Here is a 13,650-nt window from a genome sequence, read left to right as displayed (position 1 = left end):
GGGTTTTGTTTTTACAAACTGAGATCTCTCAGGTTGGTGTTTTTTCAGAATTGAAACTGATTTTAGAATCAACTACTTGGGCATGAGAATGCAAGGGTAAGTCCTAGGCTGAAGCCTGCATTGCCAAAAGAGGCAGATCAGGCATGAAGAAAGGTGAAAGACAGTGCCGATGGTTGGAAGAACTAAACCTTTCTGGCAAAATGTGCCCAGCCTCCTGGCAGGGGTGGATGACCCTGGCCTTAGTCATGCCTAGGCCTCATGATGCCTACCTAGGTGTCAGATAAAGTTGGTTTTAATCTTTTTCTATTTTTAAAAGGGGTAACAAGCAGTGAGCAAGTGAGGCTGGAAGCAAAGCTACACCCCCTCATTATTTTTTTTTTTTGTAACAGGCCAAAATCAACTTGTAGTTCTTACTTCATTGCTTCACATTTCAGACAGCTCCACTTGTGAGTACAAGTCCCTGTTATCACTTCAGTAATTCCACTAAATTCCAGCTTGTTCAAACTCTTAACACCCTTCTCAAGTTTCATCAAGAAAACCCCTGAAATATATCCAACAATGAAGATGTAAATAAAAGCCAGACCTGCTCTAAAGCTGTCGGAGGCAGGCAGAAGTGGAGAGCATACTAACCAAAAAAAGCACCAGGGCCCGTTACAGATGCCGTGTAGTTTATGGGTTAAAAGTCATGTCATCTCATACCTGTGCTATCTGCTCCTTTTAGAACATCACAGCAACGAGTTGTTAAATTCTGAGGTTCTTTCAGCACAAACAGTAGTAACACTTCCGCGCAGCTGCTGCACGGGGTCCCTGCCAGATCAACCAGGCTCTGTCTGATGCAAAACTCCTTCTAAGACTTTGGGGTCACAGGCCACACTTTAGGAAGCAAGGAAACAAACCCTTCGGGGAATCTTTCTCATACACATGGAATAGAAAAATGGGTAAAACAATTTTTAAGAGCCAAACAAGCCAAATATAATTTATACTTTAATACAGAAAAGAAACCATACATCTGTAGTTCAAACACACCAGGGGTAACAGTTCAGTATATCTAGAATAAGACAAAACTTGACCTTGTAGCTGAAGTAGGTGACCATGAGAGAAGGAAGGCAAATGTGTACTTTTTCAATTTGATTTAGTGTTCCAATGGGACTCACTCTACTAAAAAAAAAAAATAAATAATTAAATCCTGAATTAATCTTTATTTACTTGGGAAAGCCAATAAACAACTGGGAGTGGTAAAAACTGCACGGAAATCATGGAGGCTGAATAATTCCAGGTCCAGTTGATCACACAGAGAACCAACAAGCTCCTACAAGGCATTGACAGTCCTTAGCTCTTAGGCAACAGCCTGCTGCAGTTAAGTGCCTGCGATCACTATTTTTAATAAACTGGCCAAATCCTTCAAGAGGCCTTAGCTGACCCTGGGCTCAGGGACAGACTCTGGTGGGATCTGTTTTGGCTGAGTACGGTACTTAGGTGTCAGATCCCATCAAGTGTCATCAAAGTCAGATGATGCCTTGCCACAGTCCTGCAGGGTGGTGCTCACCACCACGCACACTTCAGGTCCTTCGAGCGGAACACCTATAAAACTCCAGCTCCAAGGCAGCTGGTCAATACCAATACACATTTACTTAAAACTTACACTGCTGTAAAAATAAATATACATACACACACAAAAATAATCCATGGGGCTGGGGGGGGGCAAGCTCCATCATTGCTGGGCGGACAGCCTCACCAGTGCCTTTGCTTGACTTGTGGGAACCGCTCGTTACCAAGGCAAGTAATGGGGTTGGTCTGGCCCTTAGCTGGAAGGTTAACGGTCCATATGTCTTCCTTTCTCTACTACAAAAATAGAAATTCATCTAGAGCAATAATGGTAAGTGACTGCACACCACCTCTGTGCAGATACTGAAGGACACTTCACTATACTGATCCAATGACACACAGGGAGAAATTTGCAAAAATAGTCAGGTGGACCTGGGCACCTGAACCCCTGGGACTCTCAGGAGGTACTAAAGCGCTTTTGGAAATCTTCCCATAGGCACTTATAAAAAGAAGAAACCCATTTACTGCACTTAGGAAAGAAGCAAAAAGAGAAACACTGCAAAGAACGGAACCTGTATCCATACAAACGGGAACTAAATGTATCAGCAAGTACATGCCTTGGCAGAGATTTTCTTACTCGTAACTACAACAATACTCGTAAATCTTCAGGAAAATTCGTGCTCGATATTGTCATATTACTTACACTGAAAAAACCAAACATCATTAGCAGCAAACAGTTAACGGCAATCTTCAATGCTAACTCTACCATACACTTTGCAGACAAGACTAAGGATAATAAAAATTTGCTTGATGATACAACCCTGACAACAAGGGATTAAACCTTCTAGAGGCAGACCGATACCTACCTCTGTTTTGCAAAGGTAACTCAACATGTAAGTGGTACAGGTTCGAGCAGCAGCCAATTGCAAGAGCAGAACTGACCTGAACTTAAGAACCTCGCGAGGGAACATTTAAGTACTCTGCTCCGGGTACGCTGCACCTCTACAGAGCCACTGGAAATGATGGCTTTGCAAGGCAGGCTCGTTCTGCCTGACGTGCGGCTCGGTTGTGGCCGTCAGGAATTCACCGTGCTAATCAGGGGTTAAGGAAGCCTACAGATAACTCCATGCTGCAGGAACAGGACCAGCAAGACTTCCACGTAACTGAGCTAAACCAGCCTGGAGTGTGTCACTACTTACAGCTTTGTGGGCCCTGAATTCAAAATGAACAGAGCCTTAACCACAGACTAGGATAACGTTCAGAGCAGCAAAGGGGAGTTGTTCCCAGGTACGTGTATTTTTCTCTACTGAAGGCTGGTTTACTATCGGTATTTCTTACCTGCCTGACAGCAAAATGGTCCAGTCAGTTCCAAACTGGGAAGAAAGCAGCTGACCTTCTAAAGCTGCCAACGGTAGAGTGCTCCTTGGAGAGTCTACAGGAATTCTGACTGACTAAGGTTGACGAGATCAAGGATTCTACTCGGGTAGCAAACTGTCTGTACTGGGAGCTCCTCCCACTGGCTTTTTTCATCTTAGCAGGGGGATGGAGGAGACAAAGTCTTTAGCATGCACAGTCACCACTACAAAGGCTTCTTACATCTACTAGGCTACTAAACAGATTTACTTTGTTGGTAAGGTATCAACTACAGTCTCTTCTTTTTTTGCTTTTTCCTTCTGCATGGTCTACTTGTTTTACTGAACAGACAACATCCCTAAAAACAATGCTTCCATCTTACGGAGAAGTATGTACGGGAAATTCCTGTGAACAGGCATATGCTTCCTATTGAATTAGTTCATCCTTCCCCAGACCAGCAGTACAACATGCTGGATGCAAAGCCAGGTGGCAGTGTAAACAGACTCCTCCACACTCAGGATTCTGTTGTCACAACTGTGCTACATTTCTGCTGGTTGATGAAAGAGTATCATCTGTCCTGCTTTGATGTTCGGTCCTTTGTAACTGATTATCACAAACGCAAAGCTAAGTGCCTAATGGTAAATGAAAGCTTTGTCTTGACAGGCCCAGACTTTTCCTCTCTCACGTCAAACAAGATGTTTCTAAATACCTCTGCTCTTCTTTTAGAAGTTTAGCTAAAATATTCAGCATCCAACAATCTGGAAGCTTTTGTAGTAGAAACAAACAGCATAATTTCTTTTTGTTTGAGGTTATGTTGCTTTTGATTGCACAGTTAAACTATGGTGTGTGGCTCTTTATTAACATGCTTGAAATATGACAATGTAATAAGAGCATGAACGAGGATAAAGCACCTTGCAGGAGTTTGTGTTCCATCACCGGGGATGAAACTATGCTGAGATGTTCCCACATCAAGCAGGACTATCCACCCTGAGCCACGACTAATCTGGTAGATCGTTAACAGCCATTTGGGAGAACGGTGCGTTTAGCCTGTCCAGTTCATCTACTTGTGGGGGGTGATGCATTATAACCTCATGGTCCTCCGAAACGTCATCACCCACAGAGACTAGGTTTGTTAGAGATTTGCTCCGAACACACTGGAAATCAACGTGACGGCTTTTGCCCTCTTCCTTTTCCCATGACATCTGGATGAACGGCCGTTGAACATAGTTGTATATCACTTCGGATCGGCCACCAGGCCTCCTCTTCACCTTCTCTTTGCAGGTGGGATACCCTGGAAACACAGACAGCCAGTCAGTTGCACTACACAACTCTAACTTGCACAAAGGGACAACAGGATCCCAGAAGGATAGGAGTAGGAGGTAGGAGTGACTATGGGATCAGCCAGGACTTGGCAGACAAATGCTCACATTCCACATTAATCATTATTGGCTTGCAAAAAACATTCCCTTTTCCCCTGCAAAGGAATCCAGGAAGGCTGTACGTTCTTCACGATGGAAAGCTTAAAGGCACAGGCTGTCCCCATGTGCTGAAAGATGAGCTGGTGGGGAAGATGACCAGCCTGGTTGAACAGAGCTTTGGCTGGAACTCAGGAAAAAAAAGGAGAGTTTATCACCTTTGGAAGAGGGGGCAGGCAACTCAGGAGCACTGCAAGGATGTTGTGAGGTTTGCAGGGAGAGAATCAGGAGGGCCAAACCCCAACTAGAATTCAATCTAGCTGCCATAAAAGATAATTAAAAATGTTCCTGTAAATACATTAACAACAAAAGGAGGGCTATGGAGAATCTCTAACCTTTACTGGATGCAGGGGGAAACACAGTGACAAAGGGTGAGGTACTTAACACCTCCTTTGCTTCAGTCTTTAGTAGAATGAAGACTGTTTCTCCAGGTACCCAGTCCCCATAATCCAAGGGGAAACCAGTGACAGGGATGGGGAGCAGAATGAAGCCCCCATAATCCAAGGGAAAATGGTCAGAGACCTGCCATACCACTCAGACACACCCGTCTATGGGGCCAGATGGGATCCACCCCAGCAGACCGAGGGAGCTGGCAAGCTGCTCACCAGGCCACTTTCCATCATTTATCAGCAGCCCTTGGCTAACTGGGTTGGAACAGGCTGCCCAGGGAAGTGGCCGAGTCACCATCCCTGGAGGTATTTAAGAGATGTGTAGATGTGGCACTTGGGGACATGGTTTAGTGGTGGACCTAGCAGTGCCAGATTAACGGCTGGACTCTTTAAGGTCTTTTCCAGCCTAATAATTCTATGAAGAGAATTGTTTGTAGTCACGATCAATGGCTGCACAGCGTTAGCCATTTTGTGAGCAAACATAGCTACCATAAAAATGAGACAGTCTCCCAGGACATAGCACAACATTCTCTAAGGTCCCTAAGGGAATTCTTGGATCAGCAAGTGGAAGTGTTTGACTCCTGCATCCTGTTTACTTGGTCCTAAAGAGACAAGGCTTACTGGTACACGCTACATATCTTTCACTTTCCCTTAACTTTTAAGTCTTCTGGCTAATTTCCCTGTAACACGATAGAGATGAAGGAACATGCCCAGCTTCTACTAGTCACATGAAAATAAATGCCTAGTAAAACACAAAGCAAAACAGGAAGCACCTAGAGTCCAGAGGAAACCAGGCTTTACTGCCTCTGAAGTCACCTGTTTCACAGTTTCCTTTGTTGAAGAAATACCTTACCTTCAATGCCAATGCGAATATTTTTCAGGCCCCGTTCCTTTAACACTGCTTTTGCAACATCGCGGTTCTCAATGTACTTGAAGAATCTGTACAGCTTGGAACTGTAAAGGACTTGGGAAATAAAAAGGCTGATTAGAATCTACAAGGTAGAACCTCTCCCTGTTTCTGATGTCTCTCAGCTGTGGGAGTGCCAAAACCCAGGTCTGGTTTCCACGATCTACTTCAGGTGTCTGTTCTCATCACTGGGATTACCCGCACTTCCTTGGTGGGACACTAGTGATGCATATTACAGGCTGGATGGGATGGGTGGCGATGGGCGGGTAAACCAAAGAGTATTCACTCACTAGGCAGCCAGGAAAAGGCCAAGGAGGAGGCAACAAACAAAAGGGAAAGATGCAGTGAGTGCTGTCATTACCAACGCAGGCAGGCCGGCCAAAGCTCTAACTAGCCAGGTACCCTGCCTCTGGCAGCAGCCAGTTCAGAAGGAAAGTACAAAACGGGCCTCCATGTGCCAGAACCTCTTCCTGGAGGAAGACTGCTCTTTGGGAATGGGTTCTTTCCTTACGGCCAGATGTCTGAGTGCATGCTGAACACAGAGCCAGGAGCCCCAGTGCAGAGCCCTTACTTTGCGAGTACTCCTCTCCCATTGGAGGTGGATGATCTTCATCCCAGTCCACGGTGTCTTCATCTGTCAGCACAACAATATGGCACTCACGTTCCCCTTTCCTTGCGCTATCCACCATTATAGGCAGAATTAGCTCCTCTAGGTAGCTATCAAACTGCTTGTGAGCACCATCGTTGGAGAGCTCGTGTAAGAGAGCACCTAATGAGACATAAATCATATGATGAGCTTTTTTACACAGTATGAAAACATGGCCCAGCTCTACACTTTCCAGATACACTCAAGAGCACAAAATCCTTAACATATGTTCAGATGCATCAACAGCTTTCAGCTCCAGAATTGGCAAAAGCAATGTATTGGACTGCATTTCAAATGGAATGCAAATTACACTGCAGAACCATTACATTACCATTAAAAAAACCCACCAAGGTCCAATCAATACAGTGAAACAGCAATAGACTGAATAATTTAATTCATTATGAGACTTCAATTTGCAGCAGCAACTTCTGTCCATGAAAGCACATTTTGTGCCTTCTCTGTGATCACTCATCAAGAGGACAAGGTAGAAAATTCTACCCACAGCCTGTGCTATGATATACCCCATTTCAGTATAGTGCCTTTCACAGATCTGCCTATGTTAAAAGTACTTTTTTGCCAGCATACCCAGCAAAAAGCTGCTCTCAGTGCGATCCCTTCATGACTAGGAACCCTCTGGTACTTTCCAACTTTGGTATCTTTGGTTCCTGCTCTGCTCACCATCCTTTAGCTTAAATTATTCATGATTCTCTGGTACATTTTTAGACAGGAGTTATAACCCTGCTTTTAGCCTCCACTTTGTTCGGCTGTGAGAGCAAACTCTCAGCCTCTGTCACACGAGGGGGCTAGAATTTTTACAATTTCAGTTTGCTTTTTTGAGTAGTGTGCCTGCATTCTGCATGATTCAATCACTTCACTTTGGATTGACGCAACAAAAACCAAAGCTGTTTAAAGGCAACGCATTTAAAGTGAGTCACAGCGGCGTCCCTAACTTCATGCTTAAACTAAAGCACACTAATAAGAACTTGACTGAATCAGGATCAGAGGGCTCAACACCACGATCCAAGAGCTGATTTCTCTCCATACTTACTTAAATCTTGACATTTGATTGTGTTGAAATCAAAGTTTATGCAGAGGTAATCACATGTGTCTCGAAGGTCTGGGATGGAAATCCCATCAGGGCAGTTAATGATTCCAGTTTTGTAATAATCCTGCAAATAAAAGAACAGGTTTTGGAGAGAAAAATTAAGAATGTCTTGGGACTCTAATAATTTTTAATTAGTTCTTTGTTTTGTTAACGAATATTTGAGAGTTACAGAGGCTATATATAGCTCTGTGAGCAGTAAAAACAGCCCTACTTGTCTGAGAACCTACGTCTCTCTGCAGATCCTCTTGGGTCTGATAAATGGTGAGCTCCAGTTAAAACTTTTCCCATGGCATAGGGTTTCATAACATCTTATATGCAATATGCATTTATGTGCAACCACAAGATCATGACACAGCTCAGGAACTAAACTGCACTACTCAAGAAAGGTAAAAGGCAACATAAGCAAATATCTGCAATGTTCACTCATACCAAAGTCTACTATAATTTTTAGAAAATCACAATGCAAACCAGTAATAAAAGAATATGTCCCAAGGGTGTGCAGCTGCCTGGGAGACAGCTCAGTTTTGCACATGTGACAGATTGTTGTTTTTTTTTTAAATCTGCAAACATCTCCTTACCAGCACAGTCCGGAACACAGCTGAGCTAATTCCTTCTGCGATTTCATATTCTCCCTTTTCATTTGGCCTGGTGAAATTATATTCTCTTCCTGGTCCAAACATTCTGAACAGATAAAAATCTATGTAAATGCACAAGTATATTTAAATGCATTCATGCTAGAGGCCAACAGGAGCACTGATGTTAAACAAAACCAGCAGTGACACATATACACAGTAACCTGAAACCTCTACTTCAACCTCTTACATAGTAAATAAGCACAAGAGCTGTCTCTGCTAAGTCCTTCTGTAGGTGGACTCTGTCACTATAGCTACTCTACTGTACGGAACAAGCCACAGACCAAAGAAAGAGATCGTGCAACCCTGGGTCAGAAAATACCCTGGCAATAAAGCCCTTTAACTGACAATCACCGCATGCTTTTTCACCCCTTCTTTTACACAATGACCTGTGCAAGGGTCAGTAACCCAACAGAAACTGTCTCCCTTTGGTCAGAGATGGGTGAAAGTGCTGGCAGTACAGAAAATGAGTGCTGCTTCTTGCAGGAATAGACTCCAACCTTTAAGCCACGTTACAGGGAGCCGAGTAACTTCTCTTTTGGGACAGTATCAAAAGATAACAGCAGGAGGGGGATGAAGCACTATCGTTTTCCCCATTCTGGAAGGGAGGTTATCAGCTGTGAACAGATGTACTACTTACAAACAAGGCAAACACTTGAAGAGAAGGCAAAAGGAGACCGTGTCTAGCTAATTATTGTTTGAAGGAAGAGGACCGAAGGGAGAATGTTATCTGCAGACCTACCAGCTCTCTCTACATCTGGTCACATTTTCAAGGCCTCACAGCCAAGTTCTGAAAGAGGTCAACCTTGCTTTGCTTGTGCATACAGATGAGATCGCAAAACAAACATTAGGGGTTTGCTCCATTTTAGCAAACATTTGACCCCTTGATGTATCTTGAAAATAGTGGAAATCACCCACCTTCCAAGCATTGTATCAGGGTGAGCAGTGAAAATCTGTGGGTTCACTGCAAAGCGTGTGCCATCTACCACAAGCGTCACTTTCTCTGGAGCTGCTGTTTGTGAATTGCTGGTTGAAGACAAAGTGCAGCATCCATGGCGTTCCTGCGTATTAAAATATTCTGACTGTCTCTTATTTCCATCTTGGAAGTGACAGTTGTGCGTGTCTTCAGGAGCAGACAACATGCTGTTGATCTGCGGATTTACTGGACAAGCAGTGTGTCGGCATTCAGAATCTAAACCTGAGAGACACAAACATTGCAAGGGTAAGATATAATTTATTGAAAAACATAATTTCATAATAGCACTACCTATTGTAATGAGAAAACTAAGTCAATACCATAACAAAGGATATCAATATACATAACTGTCAGGGTAATGTTACATGACATAAAACTAGACTGCGTTTTCAAATTGAGCCGGCAGTGGGATTTTGGATAAAAAAAAAATCCCCGATGAACCATGATGGTTAAATCTCCTCGTTAAAGCAGGATAGATTCAGCGTGTAAAGAGCAGGAGCACAGGAACTGTAGAGGGCCAGAAATACAGACACCGATTCCTAGCACTGATAACTGCTCTCACAGGAAAGCTGGAGCAGGAGCACGCACCACACCAGAGGTGGTTCAAGCCAGCAGTGCTTGATGCCCACTCCATGGTGGGCACACAGCTCATCAGGACTGTCCCAGGACAACCTCAGAAGAAGCTGCAAGTTGGCCGGCCAGAGCATACCTGTGTGATGATCTTGTCAAGACAGCAAGAACCTAAACGCTGCTGTGGACCCTTGTCCTTCACACCAGCCAGACAAAGGCAGGGTACATACTTCCCACTGCACACTGCCTTGGGATACTGAAATTTTTCCAAAATATATCACTCCTCAAAAAAAAACCCCAAAAAAACCCAACAGAAAAGTATCTTCTGTAAAGATTCTATAAGGTAAAGACATTATCCTTACCCTCAGTCCTGGGAACTGCAGCAGGGCTGTGACCTCCTAGCACCACATTACTTTCTTCTGACTCATGGACTGCTACCGTTACGTTTTCCACAGAGCAACTGGACTCCAGATTTCTTGACCAGTCTGTCCCACCAGCAGAATTAACATTCATGCTGGGCCTCCGTGATGTGAGGAGTTGGTTGCGTTTCCTAAGAGAAGAGCTAGGAGAGAAAATACCAGGTTGTTAGTTTTGGAAGAAACTCTCAAGCAACAAAGGTCAAATCCCTGTACCTGGTACTGCAAGCAAAGTCCCTCAGGCTCAGAAGGCATTTCTTCAGATACTTAACTGTGTTTGAGAAAGGCTTATGATGCCAGTTATGCCCCTACACTTACCTAGGAAGAAGGGAAAAAAGGTTTTAAAGTAACCAGGGATCTATTTAGTCTATAACCTTTTGCTTTTTTAAAATTAAGTCTAAAGCCACTGATGTCACTAGATCACACGTGTGATCTGCAAATACCTTCCTGGCAATTGCCTGACCTCCAGACCACTAGAGCCCTTTAAAAATGTTTATACCTCTCTTGATTCCCCAGCACTGGCAAAATGAGCTCTGTAACATGTCTATAGCCCAAAATATAACATTTTCCCAGTTAACAGCTTAGGCATTGCCTCCTAACCACTCTGAGGTTTGACTAGGAGGTTCCCTGCTCCCAGTCATTGCTTTTGTTTGGTCTCCCTTCTTGATTTATCACTCTGCTCTCTCAGTATTTAACCCAATATAGTCCTACAAGAAATACTCATATCGCATAGAACAGCCACGACTGCAGCAGCCTTGTATCCATCATACCCTGGCTCGGCCTGACATACAATGCTTCAACCGATGCCATCCCAATCTTAAATGCTCTTTCAGCATATGCAGAAAGACATCTTCTGGTTTTGCTGTTTGGCCACCTTACTCTTAAGTGAAATTCTTCTTCCCTGTTCCTGTCTTTCAGATCCGCCTCACTCCTTTGTATCTTCTAACAGATCTCGGTCCCTCATTCTCTCTTCACCATTTATTTTGTCCTGCTATTGCCTTGGACAAGAAACTGTTCTCCTTTCTTGGCTTGAAGTATTTTCCTTTCACCCTCTCAAACATAAAACACGAATTTCCTCATTAATAAATTTTCCCAATTTCTCGCCTGCAGAACAATTGCCCTGTGTCCTTTTCTTGGCTGAATTAAGACTCCAGGGCCCGCGGGTGCCCTCTGTAAAGCACAGCAGAACACTGCCACGGCTAGATACAAACCCGATAAAATACAGCACTAATAAAACAACAAAATGCCAAATAAGAGTTGGCGAGTTTTCTGGTAAGGACCCGCTGAGGACGAAGGCCTTTAATGAGCAGTTCAGTGGTGGGTTTCAAGCCCATCGTTACTGGCAGTCAGTGTAAGCATTTCATTCTTAATTAGAAATTTGAAAAAGAATTAACAATTCCTTCCTCTTGTTCCGTAAAACCAAGTTGCCAGCATTATTGTATCTGTTTTATTTTTAGAAAACCTGTTGTTTATGCACCATGTGACATTCATCAGAAGGAAGATCTCTGGCCACAGCAAAACCATGTGAAAAGCTACTGTATTTTTTCCTTTTTTTTTAAAGGTGCTGGCTGGCTGGCAGGAACAGCAACGCGAGGAGCCCGGGAGAGTCACCTTAGCTCCAGCAAACGCAGCACGCAGTGCATCACTACGCACCTCTCCTCTCACCAAACACCCAGTGCTCGTTGAGAAAATTCCCTTTCCCGAGAGAAAAAAAAAAAAAACAACTTTCCAGGCTGTTTTCTTGCACCCACTGCACCGGTTGCCTGGATTCTGGAGAGACCCCACTCATCAGTCCCACCAGAACCTCAGCAGTCCCTGTGAATGCTGCCTTGCATTTGGTCACAGGTGAACAAATCCATCCCTCTTTGCCTGAGCGAAGGGCAACGCAAACTCCCCGTGCAAAAACCCGTGCAACCTCCTGCCCTCTTCTTACACGTGTCAGAGCAGCGAGGGCAGGCGGGATGCTGGGCAGTGGGATGCGGGTGTGCGGAGCACGCTGCACCGAAGCAGAACACGCCAACTGCCCCACTCACAACTTCAGGATAAACCTATTCCAGGAATGACCTATATAAACGAGTAAACATGGAGAAAATACTGTTTAAAGTAAACATAAATATGCAAATGCACATATGGTACAACACCCTGGAAGGAAAATGAAAAAAAAGCCTTTAAATCAATTCCAGAATTGTCAATATCAAATGGAACAAGTCAACCATTCCCCTATTTCATATAGCCTATCATAATTATTGCAAGGAAATGGGATTTTCCAGACTGCAAGTGTTAAATATTTTATACAACTAATACTGTGCTTTCAAACACATTCACTGAATTCCAAACGTAATTACGCTATACTTTTTTGACCAAAATGCTTGAAAATTTGGCGACTGCCCAAACATCGTTTTTAAAACTGCAGTTTGATTTACTTAAGCAAATGTGTTTTGAGATGGGGAAAAAAAATATCCTCGTTGCATGGATATGTTATCACCTTGGGAAAGCCCTTAAGAGGAGTAGTTTTTGAGACTAGCTAGCTGTCAGAACACAAATACTGGGTTGTGTCTCAGGGACTCTCCCCACCCCCCGCCAGCTTTTATATATTGAAACAAGCTTCCTGATAAAACTGAGATGCTAACACACTCGCTTGGGAACCAGATTTGCCCTGTGAGCTGACAAGAACTCTATTAAGAAAACTTGATAAGCATAAAATTTACTTCTTAGGCCTCTTTCAAGAGTGCTCCACTGCTGCAGTTCTGCCGATAAACTCCCCTTGCACTGCCTGAACAACCTCTTGACTATTTAATACGTTACTTTGCAGAGAGAAGAATTTAGGCACGGAGCAGATCAGTAAGTTGTTCATATCCAGGCAAACATTAATTTTATCAAGGGACACTTACATTCCGTAACTTCACAAGCGGCCTGCCTTATAACCCTATTTAAGTGATGTCAAATAGCGTGAAATGCTTGCAGACTGAATTTTCACAACAGTCAAATAGGGTTTGATGAATGTTGCCGTCTTTGCTCATCACCGTAAGCTCTGAATTAAATGCATGCACAGTTCCAGAGACCCTGTGTGCCATTCCGCGGAGTCCTCTACTACAGTATCTCAGAAACTACACAACTATCATCAGATACATAGGAACACGAATTTCCCCTGATCATTCCCCCCGCCTTTTCATGCTTAATCTGCTAAACAGGATTTTTAGGAAAAAAAAAAGCCCCAGCTGTTTGACACCTTTCTCCTCATTCTTTTCTGTTACGCTAAGTTCAGCACCAGCGAAAGGTGCCAAAAACTGCAGCCATGGGCAGATTCAGAAACAGATGCTCTTCACAACTGGGGTGGCTCTTAGGAGCATCAAATCTGACTTTCCTTATTAAATCTACAGGAAGCTGAACGTTCAGCCCTGCTGATAATCCGACTCAGGCCAAGCTAACGGCGCTTTCCTGTCTTCTGTCCCCTCTTGGCATGCCCAAATCCTACACAACATGTGTCAGCAGAATTGAGGTAAATGAGTAAGGATTCCTTTAGCACATCTGGCCGGGAGAATAAAAGTCCAAACCAGTCATTTAACATGACAAATACATTGCAATCACACATACAACCCAGTAGGAAAGCTAGTACATAAAGACTTCAGAAGGCCA

The 13,650-nt window shown here is 43.7% G+C and overlaps 1 protein-coding gene across 7 annotated transcripts in view; it reads right to left on the bottom strand.

The window, feature by feature from the left end:
• Positions 1 to 971: 971 nt before the first annotated feature.
• KCTD20 (potassium channel tetramerization domain containing 20) overlaps positions 972 to 13,650 on the bottom strand; it is a 30,904-nt gene continuing 18,225 nt past the window's right edge. For 6 of the 7 annotated variants that reach the window (XM_080367258.1, XM_080367259.1, XM_080367262.1 and 3 more), the window contains exons 2-8: positions 9,961 to 10,160; positions 8,971 to 9,250; positions 7,999 to 8,101; positions 7,364 to 7,484; positions 6,241 to 6,438; positions 5,616 to 5,726; positions 972 to 4,189 (exon numbers count right to left, since the gene is read on the bottom strand). In XM_080367258.1, coding sequence (XP_080223384.1) covers positions 3,897 to 4,189; positions 5,616 to 5,726; positions 6,241 to 6,438; positions 7,364 to 7,484; positions 7,999 to 8,101; positions 8,971 to 9,250; positions 9,961 to 10,111 — 1,257 coding nt within the window. In that variant the 5' untranslated portion in view covers positions 10,112 to 10,160 and the 3' untranslated portion in view covers positions 972 to 3,896. Of the gene's footprint in view, positions 4,190 to 5,615; positions 5,727 to 6,240; positions 6,439 to 7,363; positions 7,485 to 7,998; positions 8,102 to 8,970; positions 9,251 to 9,960; positions 10,161 to 11,947; positions 13,610 to 13,650 lie in introns of those variants that run through there. The other variant, XM_080367260.1, reaches the window with a different exon arrangement.

Source organism: Falco punctatus (genome assembly GCF_963210335.1).
Source record: "Falco punctatus genome assembly, chromosome: 17".
Classification (NCBI taxonomy): Eukaryota; Metazoa; Chordata; class Aves; order Falconiformes; family Falconidae; genus Falco; species Falco punctatus.
The sequence above is the reverse complement of the archived record's forward strand: the minus strand, read 5'-3'. Positions and strand labels throughout refer to the sequence as shown.